We start from the raw sequence: 15,844 nt of genomic DNA, 5'->3' as shown, positions 1-15,844 counted from the left end.
CCCAGTCTCTCCTCTGGATCCTGGGACGAGTCTAATGACTCTCTAGGGTTCTACCCTTGATCCCCATCCCATCTCTTCTCAACACAGCAGCCAAAACGACCCTCTGAAGAGTAAATCAGGTCAAGCCTTCTGCTGCACATCCTCCCAACGCCCTGCCCACAACAACACCATGCCCGTACTCAACACGACCACCCTACTGCCTCGCCTCCCCTCCTCCTGCTTTCTGGGCTCTGGCCACGCAGGCCCTTGTCTGGACACATGCTGCTCCACCACTCCCTTCGTGTCCTTTCTGTGTGTCCCCTTCTCAGAGATGACTTCCTGGTAGATGGTACCCTCCCTCCCTGCCCCCACCGCACCGTCCCTTCTCCTCTTTCCTGCTTGCTGTTCTCTGGGACCCACCGCATTCTAGTGTGCTGTAGAATGTGCTCTTGGGGGAGGGAGCTGCACCTCCAGAGGCGTGTGGGATCTTAGTTCCCTGACCAGGGAGCCAATCCGTGCCACCTGCAGTGGAAGCATGGAGTCTTAACCACTGGACTGCCAGGGAAGTCCCAAATGTGCTTATTTTTATCATCTGTCCCCGCGGCCCCACTAGAAAGTAAGCTACTTGAGGGCAAGGATCTCTGTTTGTTTGTTTTTTAAGGGATCTCTGTTTTGTTTCTCCACCTTGTATATCCATCCTGGGGCCTCGAGTAGCACCTGGCACCAAAAGGTGCTCAGCCAGTAGTTGTTGAATGACTGAATGAATGATCTGTCAGTTGGTCCCTTAGGAGTACAATTAGCAGGGCTTGTGGCCAAGAGTCTGAGCAGAAGTCAGGGGCTGGAGGGGGGTGGCCTGGGTCTACCCAGGTACTTCCCGGAGACCCAGAGGCCTGGGCTGACAGTTGTTCTCTTTTTATCGGAAACACCATGATGTGTTTGTTTTTAAAGCAAATGAGGAAATGATAGTTCAGCCTCTGCCGCATTCAAGTGAGACCCACCCTTCGGTGGAATAGAGGCGGCTGTGGCCGCAGCCCTGAGACGGGAGAAGGTACGGGTCCAGTCGACACCAGAGGAGGGGCAGCCCCCGCCCCCACTTGGAGACGTGGAGAGGAGCAGGTGACTGATCACCTTGACCTTAAGGGTCACAGGGACAGAAGGGGGCTTGGGAGAGGGTAGGAGAAGGGAGGGGGAGCAGAAAGGTGGAGGGGGAAAGCGGAGGGCGGAGGCGGTACCGGGAGCATCTTCTCTCCCTGGCTTTGTACCACCGGTCGGCTTTGTGGGGAGTGGGGTTGGGGGGGGGCGCTGACACCCTCCTGCTGCCTCTGAGAGTCGGGCAGCTTCCCCTTTGCTGGACCTCAGGGCGGGGTGTGGTGGGGGGAGCCCAGACTTCCTCATTCTCCTCACTGCCCTCCTCCTAGGCCAAGGCACCCCAGCAGAAGGCCCCCCACCTGCTCTGGGGTCACCCCCACCCAGAGGGATTCCCGTTACAGATCAGTCTCTGAGGTACAGTGATTGGATATACCCCCAGGGGAACATGCCCTCTGCCCCACTCCACTGGCAATGCCCCCCCAGCCCAAGGGGAAGCCAAGCACTTTCCTGGCTCTGTGTCACTGTGCCCACCATCCTCTGCTGTCTCTGCCCAGCCCCTCCTGCTGAGCCGTCTCTTCTCCAATGCCCCATGGCCTGCAGGGGTTGAGGCTGGGGTTCCAGAACTGTCCAGCTGTCTGGCAGCAGATGCAACTCACCAGCAACAACCTCTCACTCTGCCAGCCAAGGTCTCTACCACGGGTGGGGGCCTGACTCCAGGGTCCCCAGCTGGGGGTACTCCTCCCCGCAGTGTGCTGGGTGAGTCTCCTCTCTCCTGTGAGGAGCTGCTGGTGGCTGTAAGAGAGTTGAGTGTGGTCAGGAGGAACCAGGGGGGAGAGACGGCCAGAGTCCACCCAGAGAGCCTCATCCTGAGCCCAGAGGGAGGACCAGGACCTCACAAGCATCTTCGTTCACAGAAGCTCTTTGAAGCCCAGAGCATTTTGTCTCATGAGCCCATTTTGCAGATGAGTAAAGAGTGGGCCCAGAATGGCAAAGCAGTAATTGGGGTACATATGCATGCAATAAGGGCTTCCCCGCTGGCTCAGTCGGTAAAGAATCCGCCTGCAATGCAGGAGACCTGGGTTTGATCCCTGGGCCTGGAAGATCCCCTGAAGAAGGAAATGGCTACCCACTCCAGCATTCTTGCCTGGAGAATCCCATAGACAGAGGAGCCTGGCGGGCTGCAGTTCATGGGGTTGCAAGAGTCAGACACAACTTAGTGACTAAACCAACACGCATGCAATAAGGGGCTGGTCTGTGACTCAAGCCCAAATCCTCCCCTCTCTGTCTTGTGCTTCCGGAGCTGTCTGGGCCTTTGGGTCCCACCTCTTCTGTGCTCCCTAGACCCCTGGACCTTAAGCCTGCTACTTCAAGGCCTTGGCAGCAGCCCCCTCCCACAATGTCCCTGAGCGGCTCACCTAGGGCAGCCAAAGAGAGCAGCAGCAGGAGCCTCAGGCTTCTGACAGACTGCCCTCCACCCAGCAAGCAAGAGTTTCCTTGATCGAAGCCCTCTACCCAGAGCCCCTGGGTGCTCCCTGGGTGCAAGCCTGTAGCGGGGAGATAACCTGGAGACCACAGCACCCCGGCGCTGGGCCAGAACAGCAATGCTCCCCACACCCCCAGGGGATTAGCAGGGGCTCAGAACCAATCCAGGGCTCATGGTTGCCACCACTGCTGAGCAGTAGGACCCCAGGGAAGAAGATGCCCACATCCTAACCCTGGAGTACGTTCTGGTAGCTGGCCAGGGGGATGGCACTTGCTAACCTGCTGATTTGGTGATGAGGGGATTATCCCCGAGTAGCGAGGGGGGCCTGCTATAATCACACTGTGTGCTCAGTCGTGCCTGGCAGGCTCCTCCATCCATGGGATTTCCCAGGCAAGAATACTGGAGTGGGTTGCCATTTCCTTCTCCAGGGGATCTTCCTGACCCAGGGATTGAAACTGCATCTCCTGTGACTCTTCCGTTGGCAGGCAGATTCTTGAGCCACCTGGGAAGCCTGATGGAATCATGAGGGTCCTTTTGAAGGACTGGACCCCTTAGGGCTGGGGGCTCAGGGCGGAGAGAAGAGAGGGAACAGGTGAGGTGGGGGCCAGCACCCGGCCAATCCCGCAGTGGCACCAGGGTCCCCAGGGAGGACCGGCACCTCCCCAACCAGGCCTTTGTTTTAATGAATGAAGTGACTTTACTGAAACACTCTGTTATACACTGATGTAGTTGTGTGCGTTTTTCTTCTGCTCTCATGGAATGTGGATCTTTGATCGGTATACAGATGCCTTCCTCGAGGACAATGTCCCAACCCCTGGGAACCCTTCGCTTTCCTTGAAAGCTCTTCTCTCATCCAGAACCTCACAGGTCAATGACACTTGTACCCCCAGCACAGCCCCGGAAGGGGCACCTGACCCAAGAAAGGCCAGCTGCCCTTGCCTGGGCCCCTGGGCATGGCTCAGGAGCAGCCGCTGGGGCCCCATGAGGTCTGGGCGTGTCAGGAAGCTGGTCTGGAGGATGACCCAGCCCAAGTGCGAGCAGCAGGAAGGATGTGGGTGAGGTGGGGGGTTGGGAGGTGGGAACTAGAACCTGGACACAGTGTCTTGGAGCTCCCCTGGGGACTAGCTTTATCCGTCACCTTGGTGGTCCCTTGTCCCCAGTGGGCAGGAATCGCCACCCAGAATCCTGACTTGTATCCCTGGGGACATGCCCTGGGGACCCATCTACCTCCCTGCATTTGGGTAGCAAGAGCTAATTTTCTCTTAGTTTCCCAGTGAAATTCCCTCCCAGAAAGTCTGTTCTCACTCTGATGAGAGGGGTGGGGGAAGGAGTTGAGGATTCCAGACAGAGGGGTCGCCTCAGCTGCAGGCAGGCTGTTGCCTGAAGGCTCAGAAGCTTGAGGTTTTTCCTCTACGTTGTGCTCAAGGCATCGGATTCGAGCTGAGGCCGCTCATATAAAGCCTCCCCCTTTTATTGGTGTATTTGAGGAGCCAGGGCAGAGAGTGGTGGGTGGCCTCGAAGGACAATTCCCTCAGGCCTTAGTGGACCCAGGGCCATCTTTCTTGCCCCGCCCCAGGTACTCCTCTCCAGCTAACACCTGTGTGCCCCTCAGATGGGGGCCGAGGCTGTTCTGCACCTCTTCGCCATGGGCTGCAGGAGTGACCGCACTGAACAGGTGCCCCAGGTGAGCCCAGGTCACCTAGATGGAGCGGAATTAGGGTGTCCTCAGAGCTCTCCTGTCATCCACTAGACTGACATTTTGTGATTTCTGCCCACTGAGGGCGTGTCCCCTATAAAAGATGGCCTTATCAGCATCTCCTTGTTTGCCTCGCGTCCCATTCCTGGGAGAGTCCCCTGAGTGTGAGTCTGTGCTGGGCTGCCTTGGCTGGTATAGCTGGGAGCCCTTTCAGGGCTAGGTAGGGAAAGTCTGGGGCCCCCCAAGGTGGAGGCGCTGGGGTTTCCGCCTTCCTGCACCTGTACTGGGCTCTTGCACCTGGAGACACCCTGGCTTCACCTACTGCAGTAACTCCCACAGGCCTCTCCCTGCCCACGTGTGTCTTCTTTGCTACTGGCGGAAAGGCTCAAAGTCGATACCTGCCCCCTGACTCTCCAAGCCAAGCCCCTGCTGTGCTGGTTCCATCTTCACTCTGACGGTCCTCGTGGGCCCCACAGCCCAGTCTAGAGGCCTCAGATTCCCAGTCTGTGCAGCCAAGCCCCGTCTGGCCCATCTCTACACCCTGGCCCAGCGTGCTCCTCTGCCTCATTTCTGTCTGAGTCCTCTCTCCTCCAAGGCCCCTGGTTCCACAAAACCCTCCTGCTGGCTCCCCACTGAGCCCAGCCCGTTTGCCTTGCTGGGCGGGCACAGTCACAGGGCCACTTCCTGTCTCTCCCACTTCCTTTAGGCCAATGACCATGTTGTAATAGGACCTCAACTGCTCTTCCAGGAAGGGCAAGACACCCATCAGGACACTCACTATACAAGTAACCACATGGAGGAGAGTGGCATCATCCCCAGGTTTTGGCTGAGCAAACTGAGGCTCAGAGTTTGAGTTCCTCCAAGTTGACCAAAGCTCATCCCCCTCACATCCAGTGATGCAGTTGGCTGGTTCTCTGAAGGCACATGAAGGTGATTAGGACTGTGATGTTTCAAGGTGACCTTGATGTGCTCCCACTTAGTGCTATCCGCATCCCCTCCCCAGCCCCCAGGACTCATTAAACCACAGGGCTGGGCTCCACTCCATTGGAGAAGGTGGGGTAGGGCCTGGGAATAGGCTTTTCTAACAAGTTCCCAGGTGCTGTTGGTGCTGCTGGTTGGGGACCACACGTTGACCCGAAGCTGCTGGTTAACGATGTGTGTCACAGTGTGTGTCACTTTCTTTGGGGCCAGGCTGGTCGCCCTCCCCAAACTGAGCACACAGCTCCCTGTATCTTCCGCAGTCTCATCATCAGCCCCAGAACAGGGCCCGGCACTTGTTGACAGATGGATGGGTCATGTGATGCTGGGTGAGAGAGAGGGACAGCAACAGAAGGCGCTGTAACAGCCAAGCCTCCAGTGACAACATGAAGCCTGTGGACTGAGGGCGCCAGGCCAGAGCCGCCCGGACGCCGTGTCCAGGCCAGGAATCCAGCCAGGCACTGGGCCCCTGCAGCTGGAAGTAGAGGCTGGTTTAGTCAAGCACGTTCTGCATTTTCTCCTGACCCTGCCTCCTGAGGGCTCTTTAGGCCAGCAGTTCTCAATCCTGGCTGCTGTTGAGAGTCACCTGGGAACTTGAGAAAGTCCCGATGCTGGGCTGCTGGCTGCACCTGGATCAATCGCATCAGAACTGCTGGCACAGAGCCAGCATCCGACAGGCTTCTCAGGTGTTCCCTGAGGCTGGGAACCACAGATTGAGAACCTCTGCAACCTCAGCACCAGAGGCTTGGGAATCTTGGACACGGCCCTGCCTTTCTAGGCAGGGGGCTCCTCTACCTCCCTGGGGCCCACACTCTGAGTCTCAGAGTGCAGATCAGCTCTGAGCTCTGCCCCTTGCGGACTCATAACGTCTGTGGGTCTTAATGGCCTCACACGTGAAGGAGGAATTACAGGAGGCTGTGGGGGTGCCTGCGGTCAGAGCATGGGAAGCCCCGTCTGCAGGTTTGCTTTCACTGCGGCCAGGCTTTTCCCTTCTGACAGACCGAGATTTCCGAGCCTTTATAAGGGTACTCCGCACAGTAAACAACTCCTGAGCACCCCCAATGGATGCGTCTTTATAAACCACGTCATGGGTCACTATGCTAATATATTAAGTGTATTATAAAACTTTAACAAAAATAGAAAACTTTAAAGAGCAGAGATAAAAATATAAATACAAGTTCCCATATTTTCTTCCTGCTGTCCCTGGGTGTGTGCAACCCACCTTAGGGCACCCTGCTGGAAGGTCCACTGAGAGGGAACCAGGGATCAGGAGCGTGGAGGGAGGGGGCAGGAAGTGGGGGGCTGCACGTGGGGGCCAGGCGAAGTTCTCGGAGGTGGTGGTGGAGGGGGTCGGTGCTACAGCTCCGAACCGCTGGGGAAGCGGAATCTATGGACGGGGACTGAGACACCGCGCAACCCGGCGGGATCTTCAAGGGAGGGTCCTGGCCTGGGGGGCCTGGGTCCCGGGGAGCCCGGGCACGGAAATCCAGGGCAGAAGGATCTTGGGCGTGATCCTCGGGACACAGGGGACTCAGGCCCCAGAGAGTCGCCGGAGCCCGGCTCCGGTAGCAGCCGCGACAGGTCATCCACCAGGTGCCACTTCTCCTGGACTTGCTGAGGCGGAAGCAGGGGCGAGCAGGCCGGTTAGGAGCGGCACCTCCTCTCACCCGGGTGGGGAAGGATGCAGCAGAGCTCGCAGTAGCGGCTCTGAGGCCCCGCCCCAACCGGAGCTCGCCCCGCTTCGCCGCCCAGCTGCGGCCTCGCCCCACTAATCTCCCGCCCTACGCTAGACTCCGCCCCGCCCAGGTCCCGCCCCTGCCAGCCCACGTACGGTAGAGACCACGCCCACCCAAAGACACCGCCCCTCAGATCCCGCCCCCTCTCAAATGACCACACCCACCGGACAACGCCCTACCTCAAGGCCACGCCCACCAGACCCCGCCCTGGCCTGAGACCACGCCCCAACCAGAGTCCCACTTCCCCGACCTCAGGCCAAATTCACACTCGTGTTAAACCGGGTTTCCAGGCCTAAAGCCACATTTCTGTCGCCTGGCTCCTCCTGGTCTGAGGCCAAGCCTTAGGCCCCGGTTATCTCTCTCTATCTTCCCCGCTTTTATCAGCGGCCTGCGGCCCCAACAGGGTCTTGCCAGCAGTCCCCGTGGCCCCAGTCCTGCGGATTCTTACCCACACCAGTTGCTTCCGCAGTCTCCGGATGGCTCTGGAACTGGCCTGGGACTGTGAGATGCACACGGTCAGGACAAGGCTTTGGAGAGAAGGGGAGGCATGGTCAGTCAGCCCCCTATTTCCTCCTTCTCCGCCTCAGTCTCTTAGAAAACACCCCCAGTGGGTCCTCTCTCTTCCAGGATCCCAGACACCTTTTTCTCTCTCCTCTCCTTCCTCCCGCGGGTCGCTCAGCCCCTCTCCTCCGCACAGCAGTCTCACAGCGCGTCTGCACCAGGCACCGTACTGCCCCAGTGGTCACTTAAGGGGCTTTTACAGGTGAGGATGTAAGGGGGCTTGCCCAGGGGCACCAGGGAACCTCCAGGCCACCAGACCTGGCCCCTTTCCATCCCTGGCTCTCCTTGTCTGGCTCCTGGATCCCCTGAGACTGGCTGGGGTGCCCATGGATGGAAGGATCCTCCCCTCCCAGGTGCCGGTTCCCTCGGCCCCTGCTGCCCTGAAAGGCACCTGAGCAGGATGAGGAGTGGGAAGCTGAAGGCATGGGAGCCCAGGTAGTGGAGGATGCGCTGGCCGAGGGGTGGGAGCCAGAGGGCCACCAGCTCAGGGACCACCTGCCAGGGGGCCGAGTAGTTGGCGAAGAGGCCACAGTCCCAGGAGGAACGGATGCTGGGAGAGAGAGGACCAGAGGAGGGCCAGGGTCAGTGCTTGGGCGAGGAGCCACCAGCCCGGCCGCCTCGGGCCCTCTGCTCCGCTCACCTGCTGACCACATAGCCTAGGGGCACAGCGGCCAGGAGCAGGCCCAGGAGGAGCACCAGCTGGAAGAAGAAGATGGAGCTGGAGGCACGGAATCGCCGAGGGGACGCCCTGGAGTTCTTCAGCAAGGTGTACTGGGGGCGCAGGGAGCAAAGACACAGGGGGCGTCGTCAGCGCAGCATGCAGACTGGAAGTGACCGGTCAGCGCAGTCTGCAGACCGGAAGTGACTGGCCGGGCAGCCGCAGGACATGAGGGCTGCCACACCAATGGCGCTCAAGGCGCCCACGCAGGTGCACCCCTGTGCCCTCCCGGCCCCCGAGCCCTCACCTTCTTGATGTAGAAGGTGAGGAAGATGAAGACGCTGTTGAGCAGAGGCAGCAGGGGGCAGTAGAAGAGGCCCATCCAGGTGACCGTCTGCCCCTCCACGATGTCCAGCACGTTCTTGGGCACCAAGAACTCCTCTCGGTCCAGCCAAGCCCAGAACCAGCCCGAGAACCGTTCCACCAACATCCTGGGGGAAGGAGGGAACAGGTCCCCACCACCCGGGAGGAGTGTGTGGACCTCGCTGGTATGGGCCCTGGACCGTCGCACACACACACTCACATGGGACACACGAGTGTAGAACTGCTCACAGCCTTGGCCAGGGCCACTGGCCATCCCCCCAGACACGCCCCCGCCGCCCCCGTGGTGTCCCCACGTGGCTCACCTCCTAGGCAGGCTGACAAGGAAGGCGAAGGCCACCGTGAGGAGGAAGTTGAAGATGCTGAGTTTGTACAGCTCCTCCCCCACCGAGTTCTCCCAGCACTGGTCAGAAGGGGCATCTGTCACTACCCTCGGTCCCAAGCCACCCCTCACCCACCCGATGGGGGAACTCTGAAGTATAGGAGCTGTGCCTGGAGTCTGATATGACTGGCTAAGTTAAAATCCAGGCCTGGAGAATAAGACATGAGCAACCAGTCGGAGCTGCCTCCTCTGCACAGGGCAGTGTGATGCGAATGGCACTCCCTGGAGGTGCCTGCTGAGTGCGCAGCTCTGCCCACAGCCTCTCACAAAGGTGAGACCAGAGAAGGGCAAGGAGATCAAAGAGGTGGGGCTTTGCAGTGGACAAAGGGAGAGGCCTGGATGGAGCCCCCAGCCACCTGGTAGTCACAGGCGTTGTAGCCGTAGGACTCACAGCCGGTCTTGTTTCTGCCGATGCACAGCACAGTCTGGCCCAGCGAGAAGGAGAATATTCCCAGGCTGGCCAGCTTGAGCACCACGCACCTGGGGGTTGGGGTGGGGGCGGAGACTGTGTCAGGGGAGGAGCCCAGGTACAGGGCACGTCTACCCAGGACACAGGTGTGGCTGACATCTGCATAAACTCAAGTGTTTTCCTGGGAGCGGCCCCCTCTAAACCCAGGGCCCAGCTTCCTTCCAGCCTGCTCCATGCGTGGCAATGTTTCCCAAAGTGCGTTCCCCAGATGACTCACAGGAGAATGGTTCTGTTTAGATCAGTATGGGAAACAGTGCACAGTCCAGCCATCCTTCCCACAACACACTGCTTGGAGAGTCACAGGAGGCACATATGGGCCTTTATATCATTAATGCAGGTGAGATCATTCTTCTAAGGCCTATTCCCAGGTGGCTTAGTGGGCAAATTATCTGCCTGCAATGCAGGAGACACGGGTTCAATCCCTGGGTCAGGAAGATCCCCTGGAGAAGGAAATGGCAACCCACTCCAGGATTCTTGCCTGGAGGATCCTATGGACAGAGAAGCCTAGCAGGCTATAGTCCATAGGGTTGCAGAGAGTCGGACACTATTTACGCTGTCCATATATCACAAACATGTGCATGTATACTCCTGAATAATATATAACTGGATCACACAGGTAGTGTGGCCTAACCCAAAACCATCACTGCATGTTATATACAAGCGCAGACTTTCTTTACTTTTTGTCCACACTCTGTGACTGAACCGGCATCACCTGCTTTGGAAGCAGGGAGTCTTAACCACTGGACCACCGCGGAAGTCTCACAAAGTGTGGACTTTGAATGCTGATGCATGGCAAGAGGCTGGTGGAAACAGTGGTTCTTTTGCGGAGGAAGTCACAGGTGGGTAGGGGCTTATTTTTATCTTTCATCCTTTGAGCATTTTGAATTGCACGTGCTATTAACTATGTGTAGTCAAAGCTATAGTTTTTTCTGTAGTCATGTATGAATGTGACAGTTGGACTATAAAGAAAGCTGAGCACCAAAGAATTGACGCTTTTGAACTATGGTGTTGGAGAAGACTCTTAAGAGTCCCTTGGACTGCAAGGAGATCCAACCAGTCCATCCTAAAGGAAATCAGTCCTGACTACTCGTTGGAAGGACTGATGCTGAAGCTGAAACTCCAATACTTTGGCCACCTGATGCGAAGAACAGACTCATTGGAAAAGACCCTGATGCTGGGAAAGATTGAAGGCAGGAGGAGAAGGGGATGACAGAGGATGAGATGGTTGGATGGCATCACCGACTCAATGGACATGAGTTTGAGTAAGCTCCGGGAGTTGGTGATGGACAGGGAGGCCTGGAGTGCTGCAGTCCATGGGGTCACAAAGAGGTGGACACGACTGAGCGGCTGAACTGAACCGATTACCTTTGTGTACGTGTTATTACTCACTCCAATAATAAAGTTTCAAACCAAACACAGTCTACCTTGGAGGGACTCGGAGTGAGCTGCGGACAGCTTTTGTGCCAGGGAAGACCCAGGAAAAGCAGGCCCTGCTGAATAAGGGGTGGGTGGCAGAGAGAGAACCTGAGCTGGAGCTGGGGGGCTGTGGGGGCTGTGGGTGGGTCCAAGACAGGACCTGAGTCCTGAGAGGGGAGACAGAGCAGAGCCTGGGGGTGGAGGGGGGCTCGGGTTCGAACCTGCACTCGGCAGGCATGGGGAGATTCCCTTGATTGAGGCACCTGACCCTTTCGAACCTCAGTTTCCTCATCTATCCAATGGCAACAAGGATGGTCTTAACTTCACAGGTCACATGAGGGGTTATCAAGGTGAGGGTTGTAAACCCTTGGGGCACATGGGAGGGAGCTGTGTTCCTAGGTGGGTGACTGTGGTGCCCAGTGTCCCCGAAAAAACTGTCACTGGCTTGCTTTGGATGGTGGGGACTGAAGAACCTTAGACAGGGCCCCCCGAGACTGTGTGTGAGGGCAGCTGCCTGCTTTCCCTTGCTCGGGGCCCCCAGTGCCAGGGGATAATCAAGACAGGTGGCCAGGACACAGTGTTTCCCTGCCCTCCACACGCTATCACACCTGCCACCCCCTAGGTGGCACTCACCAGATAAGGGTGAGGTTGACCTCAGTGTTGGGAGGGTAGTTCTCCAGCTGGACCAGGAAAACAAACAGCAGGGGACCCAGAAAGTTGACCAGGGCGATGACCCCAGGGGGCAGGTACTGGAGCAGCAGAAACAAGGACTCCTGTGGGGAGAAGCAAGTAAGGGGGTGCTGTGGGCTAGAGGGCCCCCAGCAGCTCGCCCATCCCCTACAATCCCTTCAAGTGTTGCTCTGAGGCAGGGCGGGCATCCGGGAGCCCACGGACTATTTCCAGTGACAGCGTGGTGGTGGGGGGATAGCCACAGGCAGAGCCATTCTGACTTGGTCGTGACCTTGGGCAAACTGCTTTAACCTCTTGGAGTCTCAGTTTCTTCTTCTGCAAAGTGGGACTGTCCCCTCCCCTCCCCCAGAACTGGCCGGGATGAAATAAATGCATGTCAGTCGCCTGGCACCTCCTTGTTGTCCTGCGAGTACTTGGTGGCCCAGAAGATGGCGCTGATGGCTCCAACCACCAGGAGCCCGATAAGGATGTTGACCCGCAGGTAGGTGAGCAGGTGGCAGGCCCTCTGAGCCCGGGTCTGCTGCTGCAGCAGCATCAAGTGATGCCCCTCCTCCAGCTCCATCTGTCACGGGGGCAGGACAGGGGTGGGTTAGGGCTGGCCCAGGTGGAGGGGGGCGGGGCCAGCAAACAGCCCCAGGTTGGTGTGCGTGGGGAGACAGGCTGTAAGCCCTTGGCAAAGTTGGGGTGACAGTAGGGTGGGGACAGACAGGCTGGTTTTATCCAGAGCCCCCACCCCAGCACCATACAACTGAGTGCTCACACCCCAACGTGGCCCAGCACCCCACCTCACCCAAGCTGGAAAATCTTGTGTGCACACACTCTCACACTCAAGCCACACACTCATACACACAGTCCACGTGCTCTCACACTCATTCACTCTGACAATCAATCTCACATTCATGCACGTCCTCACGCACACCTTGAATTCATTGCTGATCTCATGCCTCTTGATGGTGGCGGCCTCCTGCCCCCGGATACAGAAGTCCCAGGAAGAGAAGACCTTGGCACTGAGAGGCGATCGGTAGTCCTGGCCCAGGAACATCTTCTGTGGCAGCCCCTTCACCATCCTGGAGGGGGCGGTGAGGGGCAGGGCTCAGCCTTGGCTCGGCCCTGATCTCGGGTGGGAAGCCCTGGGCAGCCCCGGGGGCAGGCTTGGACCTTGGCCTGACTGGGGGTGGGGTGGGGATGCGGGAGTGGTGGCTCTACCCCTGAGGTCTGCAGCTAGCAACGCAGAGTTCCGGGCCTGGAGTCTGATGGCAGGGACTCCCCACCAGCTTGGGGGTACCACACTGGGGAGGAATGATCAGGGAAGACTCCCCGGAAAAGGGGCTCTGCTCTCACCGCCGCAGAATCCCACAGAAGCAGAGGAGCAGGCAGGCCAGTGGGCTCAGGAGGTAGGCCAGGCGGATGCTGTATGTCAAGCTGCTCTCGGGCCCCGCCCGGTACGCTCCGTAAAAGAGATAGGTGTTGTTGAAGGCCTGCGGATGGCAGACAACGATAACAGAGCCAGGCTATGTGCTAACTGTTTTCTTGCTATCAACACATTAACCCTCACAATAACCCCATTGGGTAGAGAATAAGAATATCCTCATTTCACAGAGGCCCAGACGGGTTAGGCAACTTGCCCAAGGACACACAGCATGGAAGAAAAAGCTAGAACTGAAACACGGCAGCCCACACAGGAACCACTCAGTGGCTTCCAGGAATGAGGGTAGGGTGGTGCCTATCCCAGAAGCCTGGACACTTTTCCCTTCTTGTCCTTCGTACCCCCACCCCACCTAGGCTCTGAGGGCTATGGACACACACATGGGCCTGGACGGTACACAGTGGCCTCAGCCTCTCTCGTGACTCCGCTGCTAACCCAGACAGCCTGTCTATGAAGGACTGTCCCCCTAGAAGCCAACATGCCCTTGGAGGGGTGGGGGTCATCTTAGACTGGGGTCTCCTGAGGCCATATCCCCAAGTCCCCCAGCCTCCTTGCTCTTTGGCCAGGACAGACTCACTCACCCTGCCAGTAAAAACATTCCAGAGTAGATTGTTGAACTTGGAAACACCGGTCTGGGGCAGGAGGCCACTTCCAGGACACTGGAGAGCTGTCGAGGAGGTAAAGTGGTCCCACGGGGAGGGTCCCCAAGGAATAGGGGAGGCTCTGCCCCTCCCACTCCATAGCCCCCAATCTCAGGAGGCCTGAGCAGGGTCCTGAGGGCATGTCAGGAGGCTGTCATGCAAACGGTAAGGTCAGGCAGAGTCTCAGGGCTAGACCCAAGCAGGTTGATGCCCAGGGTTGGGACACAGCGAGTTGGGGCTGTCCCAGCATGTGAATGCTGGACCAGCCCCCAGGGTTCAGGTGGGCTCAGGGGAACTGTTCTCTCCATGGGCCGGGCACTCACTGAAGTTCAGAGCTGGTCCTGGGTCAGAGGGCCGGAGCCAGACCAGGGGCAGCAGGATAAAGCTGCTGGTTAGAAGCACGGTCAGCAGGTTAAGTAGCAGCAGGAAGCGAAGGAAGGTGAAGTAGGACTGGATTCCAGTGCCAAAGAGGCCTGCGGGGGACAGCAGGGGGTTCAGGAGGCGCCCAGACGTGGGCCCGACTGGTCATCCTAGAGCTGACCAACCCAGCGGGGGTGTGGGTGACTAACCTCCCCAGGACCTCAGTTTAATGGCCAGTTCCGGAGGCTTGCCTAGCAGTACCTCTAACAGCCACGAGGGCGCGCCATCGTCCATCAACGTTTTGAGTGGCTAGCTCTGGGGGCGGAGGCGGGTGTGTGACCTCAAAGCCACGTGATTGGGGGGTGATTGGTAGGGGGGAAACGGTGCAACGGCAAAGGGGGGTGATGCCCTCTTCTGGTTTCTAAACTAGACGCTGAGACTCCAGAAAGGGGAGGAGGGAGGTGGGGATTGGGGTTCAGGTCGCACCGCCGATCTCGTAGAGAGCCCCCTCCCAGAGCCCACAGCCCCGGGTCAGCCGCCGAGCTGCCTCCCCCAGTCGCCGGCCCGCAGTCTGCCGCCTGCGACGCCACTGCTGCCAGCAGGAGGTCTTCACCCCCTCGGGCTCCCGTAGCTGCCTGGTGATGGGGAGGGGGGTGCCCTGAGTCAGCCAGCATGCCCACCTGGCCAGGCAGAGCAGAACCCTGGGCCAAAGAGTCTTTCCAGGGCTGGTGTTTCCACCCTGCCCCCGTCCAACAGGTGCATTTCCCCCCACCCCCACCGCTCGGCCTGCACCGTGTTCGGCAGGGTTCTCAGGCACCCACCGGATAAAGCGCTTGTCCACCATGGCGTAGGGCAGCACCCGCACCGGCTGCTGGGAGCAGCACAGCCGCTCCATCTCCTGCTCCCATAGCTCCTCGCCCCCTGGCTCGGCTTCTGGCTCCCCCGGGGCCTGCACCGACCACTGCCTCTGCATCTCTGCGGTGGGGTGGAAGTTGGGGCGGCAAGGGGCCCCTTCCTGGGAGAGATGTGGGGTGGTTGTTGAGGAAGCCTCACAGTCTTGGCCCTGGCATGGTCAGTAATGAAGAGAAATCCTGCTGGAGGAGATCTGGCTCAGTATCCAGCCACATCTCAAAGCAACATACGGCCTCAGTGTTCCCATCTGTCAAATGGGGAGAAACGAGTCCAAAGGGCTCGGAAAGATGGGACGTCACAAAGGAAGCCAAGGCCAGGTGTGGCCACCGTTAAGCACGGTGGGGCCACAAGGCCAGGTCTGCCCTACTCCAACCTGCTCCCAGGGACCACAGGCCTTCACCAGCACCCTTTGGCAAGAGACAATTCCAAGTGCTGATTCTCCCACTGGGACCGAAATAGTTTCGGCCCCAAACCCCAATAGTTCCCAGGATTCAGCATTTGCAGCAGCACCTCGAATCAGGACCTGCTTCTTCTGTCTTCTACCTGGTGGTCCAGCTGGTGGTCCAGCTCCCGTGACTGGGTCTGCCAGGGTTCCCCAAGGAACCCGGATGGGGGGGCGTGGCCCCAGCCGTGGGAAAGGGAGGAAGGAAGGGGCTCCTCTGCCGCTCAGCTGCGGTTCGCACCCCTCCCCCGGCCAGCCACCAGCAGCTTCTGGACCTCAATTCTGTCTCCCACCCCTCTGACGATCCGCCTCCTCACCTACCGCACCCCCCCCCGCGACTCTTCACCCACTCACCTGGGGCCCAGAGGCCAAGTCCCCGGAGGAGACCGTCCTCCGACCGGCTCCCACCACGCCGGGCCGGGCTGCGAGAGTCGAGGGGAGAGGGTCACATGACAGGAACCGAAGTTCCCCACACTCTGGTCGCCGCCTTTCCCCTTTGCACTCTTCTCTCCCCTACCTCCGGCAGTTTCTCCGCTCTGCACCGA

General features: G+C 58.8%; 1 protein-coding gene and 1 long non-coding RNA gene across 6 annotated transcripts; one reads left to right on the top strand and one right to left on the bottom strand.

The window, feature by feature from the left end:
* Positions 1-975: 975 nt before the first annotated feature.
* Positions 976-6,409, top strand: LOC145540669 (uncharacterized). Its single transcript, XR_014078475.1, has 4 exons — positions 976-1,095; positions 1,398-1,482; positions 4,128-4,235; positions 5,489-6,409. It is a non-coding gene; the product is annotated as an uncharacterized LOC145540669 (long non-coding RNA).
* On the bottom strand, positions 6,314-15,725 carry TMC8 (transmembrane channel like 8). 5 transcript variants are annotated; one of them, XM_081575662.1, is made up of 16 exons: positions 15,654-15,725; positions 14,767-15,008; positions 14,432-14,580; positions 13,909-14,058; positions 13,526-13,611; positions 12,860-12,996; positions 12,438-12,585; positions 11,910-12,080; positions 11,462-11,601; positions 9,300-9,423; positions 8,867-8,964; positions 8,488-8,671; positions 8,163-8,293; positions 7,914-8,072; positions 7,410-7,488; positions 6,314-6,839 (listed from the first exon to the last, which is right to left on the bottom strand). In XM_081575662.1, the coding sequence occupies exons 2-16, from the start codon at positions 14,916-14,918 to the stop codon at positions 6,582-6,584; spliced, it is 2,166 nt and encodes a 721-aa protein (XP_081431788.1). In that variant the 5' UTR covers positions 14,919-15,008; positions 15,654-15,725; the 3' UTR covers positions 6,314-6,581. The 5 variants fall into 5 exon arrangements, with proteins under 5 accessions (XP_081431788.1, XP_081431787.1, XP_081431786.1 ...); XM_081575661.1 differs by having other exon boundaries at positions 14,767-15,036; positions 15,654-15,705; XM_081575660.1 differs by having other exon boundaries at positions 14,767-14,960; positions 15,654-15,705.
* Between the last annotated feature and the right edge of the window lie 119 nt (positions 15,726-15,844).

The sequence above is a fragment of the Giraffa tippelskirchi genome, chromosome 3, assembly GCF_054371585.1.
Source record: "Giraffa tippelskirchi isolate mGirTip1 chromosome 3, T2T-mGirTip1v1.2.pri, whole genome shotgun sequence".
Classification (NCBI taxonomy): Eukaryota; Metazoa; Chordata; class Mammalia; order Artiodactyla; family Giraffidae; genus Giraffa; species Giraffa tippelskirchi.
This window is presented reverse-complemented; position numbering and strand designations above follow the sequence as displayed.